The following is a 6,000-nucleotide window of genomic DNA, read 5'->3' as shown; positions in this document are numbered from 1 at the left end:
TGGAACTGGCCCTCACTAACTGAGCCACCGATATCCAGAATCCTACAACCATACTCTTCTAAAAATCTCATAAAAATGAGAGTGGTTAGTTAGTATAAATGCACTTATCCTAATTAAAAAAAAGCAGCATTTAATGCATGCTCTACATGTATAATCTCACTGAATGCCCACAATATCTCACAAAGTAGGGTTATTATTATTATTCCCTTGGAGCCAGCATTGGTGGGAGTCAGCTGCCGGCAGGCTGAATCTATGACATCAAGTTCCCCCATGACAATGCTAGAGCCAGTCCAAGGAAGGGATTTGGGAGTTGGATGGGGCCAAACCCTCATCGGAGCAACCTTCCTGGGGTCTGCGAGATACTTCCTATCTTGTGTTGTCTGTCAGCCTTCCAAAGTCTTTAGAGTGCCAACTACCTCACAGCTCTGCCCAGAATCTGTGCGCAACCACCTGGGCGTTGCCCTCCTTCTCTGAACATTTCACCAATCGCCCTTTTGTGGATACTTATTTCCTCACCTAGACATAAGGACATAGCTCAGCTCATAAGTTAATTTGCATTTACCACCTCCTTGGAAGTAGGAGAATGTCCACAGGTACTGTAGGCGATGGTAGGCCGGCAGCGCGAGAAAGGAGAAAGGACCTCGGAAAGCAATCTTCGCCAGAGCAACCTTCGCCCTAGTGGGATTACAGAGGTCTTGGGTTGAATCCCTCAGTTTGGAGGGTCAGGCCTAGTCCAAGCAGCTGGCTGGGTGCGGCGCGGTCCAGACCCTAATGCAGGGGAAACTGCAATGTCCTAACAAGCTTTTGGAGAAACAAAACCAGCTTCTCCTTTGAAGTCCACTTACTGGACCAGGGCATCAAACCGCGGACACTGGGCACCGAGCGCCGACCCGACCCCACCCATTCCCAGGTCCTCACTCCTTCTGGCTCAGCGCTGACCCATTTTGCCACGCCCCCTTCTATAACTGCCCTATCGCGCCCCGCCCCATATCGCCCCGCCCACCGACTACACCGCCCCGCCCCATCTCTAACCCCGCCTCCGCCCCGCCCCCTCCACCGCCCTGCGCAGGGTCTACCTTCGCCAGCCCCACGCCCGACTTCACCCACGGGCCCGCGATAGCCACGCCCACAGCACCACAGCCCCGCCCCTTCCCGCCCACAGCATGCTATAGCCCCGCCCACACCCCCCGCCCGGGCACCGCGAGGGCGGTGCGGCGGCGGCGACGGGGGCGGGGCCGGCCTCACCCGGAATGAAAATAAACGGCGGCCACTGCCGCATCCGGGCACTCGGCAGGTCGCAGCGGGCGCGGCGGCGGCGCAGGTGAGGAGGCGGCGGCAGCGCGGCCTCAGCAGCGCTGCCCGGCGACCCCGCTCCGGCGGTTCGACGCGGCCCCAGCCGGACGCGGCGCGGCGGCGACGGGCGAGGGCCTGCGCGGAGCCGGGCGGGGCGGCGGCGGCGCTCGGACGCGCTGGCGGTTCCGGCCCTGCGGCTCGCGCCAGCGGCCGGGCCGAGGCATTTAAAAGCGGGCGCAGTGCATTCGTTTTCGGGGAGACGGAGCCCCAACGCCCCGTGCGAGTCCGGCGGCCCGTCAGGGTGCCGCGTCCCGCCCCTGCCCGGGTGCCCTCGGGACTGGCGAGCAGACCGGACTGCGCGCCGGCCCGCCCTCCACCAGCTCTAGGGACTGTCTCCTTCTACTCCTGACCTCCTGGGAGGAGATGTGTGCGTGTGCGCGTGTGTGCGTGTGTGTGCGCGTGTCTGCACGCTCAGCTCGGCGGGGGCTCCCGGCCGGCTGGCTCCTCTGCAGCGAGGAAGTGAAAGTGAAAGGACGCGCGGATAGCAGTTCCAGTTTCGGTTTGAAGCAGCGATAGTGGAGGATTTGGTGTCTTGGTTGTCATGGGGAACACTGTGTGGCATGCAGAAGACTGAAGTTCTCCAGCTGAAGTCGAAAACTTGCTGATTAGACTTTTTCCCCTTTTGACTTGGTTTCATGTATGTGTCATAGCTTGTTTTGTTTCTATAACTGAAGTTTTGTTAGTTTCCAGACAGTGGCTGAATTAAAAAAAAAAAAAATTATGTGGTGTAGAGACCCGGAGCTCTTGATCTGCTCCCTGGAGTGGGACACAGGCTAGGTTTGTGACATCCTTTGGCCCTTTTGTCAGGTAGTGGCTTGGTTAGGGCCAATGAGTGCTGTACAAATAACTGGTTTCCAGTAAGCAGCCCATGAAAGTTATCCCCGCACCCTGTGTGATTTCTAATTCAGGATTTCTGAAGATTTATGAGTAGTACAAAAATGGTTGTGTGTGTGTGTGTGTGTGTGTGTGTGTGTGTGTGTGTATAAGCATTGAACCCAGAGGCGCTTAACCACTGAACCACATCCCCAGCCCTTTTTAATTTTTATTTTGAGGCAGGGTTTCCCTTAGTGGCTTAGAGTCTAATTTGCTGAGGCTGGCCTTGGACTTGAGATCCGCCTGCCTCAGCCTCTAGAGCCCCCAGGATGTCAGGTGTGCATCACTGTGCCCAGCTGTAACGAGGTCTTTTAAGTTATTTGCATTTGAAAAGCTAAGGCTACTAAGTCCTGCTATGCTTTGCTGTGAGAAGTAGTTTGTTAATACTTGAAAATATAGAATTCTTTCCTGGGTATGTGTGTGTGTGTGTATATATATATATATATATTTAAAATACAGAACCCTCTCTGATTGTTTTTAAAAATATTTGTTAATGGAATACATTTAAACTAATACACTCGATTCAAAAACCAGGTGAACTAGGTTTGGAAGAATGAAATACCAGCCCTCAATAGAAAAAATGTTGCTTTTCTAGGTTATAATTTGTATATATATATTTGCTCCCTAGAGCTTGTCTTGATCATCCAGGAGCTGATAACTTTTTACTTTTTTTACTCCTTGTCTGATCTGGCAGACCCTACAGCACTGTACTATACCTGCCAGCTTCTCACACACCCCTTTGAGTGACTGTGCTAGTGCAGGATGCATTGACATCTCCTTCATGGCATGTGCCTCTTTGGAAGAGTGAAGTTATTCTTGGGACAGAATAACAAGACAGCAAGGGATTGTGTGACAGAGTGCAGAGACAGTGTAAATAAATTTAGAGTAGTATATATAAATTCAGATATAGAGAATATTATTGCTAGTTTATGGTTCAAGCTATTCTTTCTTTATGTTAACTTCCAGTATGGTTGGTCTTTTGTGTTAAAAATAATCTTAAGTACAAGTGAATTTACAACTCTATATTTAGTTGCTTAAAGAGGTTTATTACTTTAGGTATTCATCTTTCCTTATCTTTTCTCTTAGATTACAGAATAATAGCAGGGTAAGCAACAGAAAAGTATAATAATCCTTGTCACATAATAGCAACTTTGGAATCACGTTTTGTATTATATATAATTGAACATATATTTTTAAAATATTTTTTAGTTGTAGATGGACACAATATTTATTTATTTTTATGTGGTACTGAGGATCGAACCCAGTGCCTCGTGTGTGAGGCAAGTGCTTTAACACTGAGCCACAACTCCAGCCCCAAGAACATATATTTTTATATATTTTTAGAAAAGTCTAGAGATATTTAAAACCTTGGTAATTTAGATTAAACTGGAGAGGGAGGAAGAGAACTCTGCTTATTCTACAAAACACCTGAGCATATTAGGTGAGCTAGAAATGTGGTGGGATTTTATTGATGTACAATTTTGCTTTTAAGGATGGCACAGAAGAAATATCTTCAAGCAAAATTGACCCAGTTTTTAAGGGAAGACAGGATTCAACTTTGGAAACCTCCATATACACATGAAAATAAAGAAGTTGGTTTGGCATTAAAGGTATTTTTCTTTTAAGATGTAAATAATTAGCAGTGTTATAAATCTTCTTGGTAAATAAGATTCTGGAGTCACAAGAAATTGCCAGGTATGACCATATAAACTTTGGGTATCACAGAAAACAGTAGTGACAGGCAGGTCCCCACTTTTTACGAGGAGTCAACAAGCTTGTTTTTATTTACTTAGATAAATACCCATGTATGTGTGTGTATATGTGTATATATTGCAGGGCAAGGGAGAGAGAAAAGGGGGAAAGTGCTGGGGATCAACCCAGGGCTTTATGCATGCTAGGCAAGTGCTACACCACTAAGCTACATCACCAGCCCTTTTACTGGTATTTTATTAATAACTGTGTTGCCTAACTTCTCAGGCATTGTTTTAGCTTTCTGTCACTATAGCGGAGTATCTGAGGCAATTTATAAAGGCTCATACTTCTGGAGGTTTCGTCCAAGATTGAATGGTCCCATTACTTTGGGCCTCTGCAAGGGTGACACATCATGACAGGAGCTAGTGGTGGAACAAACTGTTCACTTCATGAGCCAGGAAGCCAGAGAGGGTGGACAGGATTCCCTTTCAAGGGCATACCCCCAAATCTAAGGACCTCCCATAGGCCCACCTATAAGGTTCCATCTCCTGCGATAGTGTCACACTGGGCATCAGGCCTTTAAACACATGGGCCTTTGAGGAACACCGTTCACATTCTAACCATGGGAGTGCAGGGTATTTTTAATACCTTCATAAAATTACATACAATTCCTCACCTGAGACCCAGTTTTGACCAGGACCAGTACCATTATGTCACTGCCTTGCGTGGTCTGCCTCTCAGTCCTCCTTGATGTCATCCTCTGCTATAAAACAATTGCTTCCCTCCCCCATTTCTTTATGGCCATCAGTGTTCATTTTTCCAAAGTACTTTTTCTAACAGTTTTTTATGGCATCATCAGAAATGGTATTATTTTACGTGATGTTTCAAGAAACTGAAATTTTCTTGCCTTTCTAAGCAGAAAAACTTTACTCATTTTTGACAGAAATCTCCCATATTGGAACATCCTAGCATGATCTTCTCTGCTTTCTGAGTCTGGGTATCCTGAACATGAGGTAACATTTATCAGGGACCATAAATTGTTGTGAGGGCATTAAATGGTCATGTGTAGCAACATAGTGGTGCCATCAGAAGGTGGCAGACAGCACCAGAGTTTGTTTTCTTTTCTTTCTGTCCTGACAGGTGTCACCTTTCCTTCTTTGCAGCCCATATTCTGAATTTTATAGTTTATTGGCTCAGAAATGGGTGTGACATGATAAGATATTTGATCTTTGTCCCCAGTTACTACTCTTGCGAGAGTGGTAAGGATGATAGGAACATCTTTCCTCTTAATGAAGCTTGGTGGCTCACAGCTTCTGGATAGGGCTGGTCACCAGAAAGACCAAGCTCCTTGGTTAGACCCTTGGAAATTTCAGGCCCACTCTCTAGGCTCTGGGGAGAGGAGAGTGACTAGAGAGCAAGTTAACCATGAGTAGTCCATGGTTTAATCAATCATGCCTCCATAAAAATGCTAGGTGGCAGGACACCTGCTTCTAAATTGACAGATTCGTCCACGGAACCTGTGAGGCAGAGGCTCCTCTGCTCAGAACGCTTCCAGACCTCACCTTTATATCTTATCTGAGTGTTCACTTCTGTAACTTTAGAATGAACTAGAATAATGAGCGTAGCATTTTCCTGAGTCATTTCCAGTGAATTATTAAATCCGGAAGGGGGAATATTTGGAACTTTATAGCCAAGTGGAACAGAAGTGTGGGTAACCAGAGAACTGGGTACTTGGCACCTGGGGTCTGCAGTGAGGCCCTTTTGTGAGACTGAGCCGTCCAGCCTGTGGGGTCTGATGCCCACTCTGTGTAGTTAGTGTCAGAACTAAACTGAACAGCAGGACCCAGTGTTATCAGAATTGGTTGGTGTCACAAGGTAAAAAAAAATAAACACTCTCAGTAGTCATTAAGTTTTCTAGAAAATTACACTAAGTTTTTTTTTTTTTTTAAAGAATTTTATTTAAAAGACTCACCTTTTGGTGATAAAATTACTCCTGGGTTAAAAAAATAAATAAAACAACCCAAACATGTATTGATTGAGTATCCCTATCCCAAATGCTTTGGACTAGAAGTATTTCAGATT

The 6,000-nt window shown here is 46.5% G+C and overlaps 1 protein-coding gene across 2 annotated transcripts in view; it reads left to right on the top strand.

Moving 5' to 3' along the window:
* Positions 1 to 1,250: 1,250 nt before the first annotated feature.
* Positions 1,251 to 6,000, top strand: part of Nub1 (negative regulator of ubiquitin like proteins 1) — a 30,907-nt gene continuing 26,157 nt past the window's right edge. The window contains exons 1-2 of one of the 2 annotated variants that reach the window (XM_026379808.2): positions 1,251 to 1,321; positions 3,719 to 3,836. In XM_026379808.2, coding sequence (XP_026235593.2) covers positions 1,251 to 1,321; positions 3,719 to 3,836 — 189 coding nt within the window. Of the gene's footprint in view, positions 1,322 to 1,522; positions 1,991 to 3,718; positions 3,837 to 6,000 lie in introns of those variants that run through there. The other variant, XM_026379809.2, reaches the window with a different exon arrangement.

Source organism: Urocitellus parryii, chromosome 3 (genome assembly GCF_045843805.1).
Source record: "Urocitellus parryii isolate mUroPar1 chromosome 3, mUroPar1.hap1, whole genome shotgun sequence".
NCBI classification, from domain to species: Eukaryota; Metazoa; Chordata; class Mammalia; order Rodentia; family Sciuridae; genus Urocitellus; species Urocitellus parryii.
The sequence above is the reverse complement of the archived record's forward strand: the minus strand, read 5'-3'. Positions and strand labels throughout refer to the sequence as shown.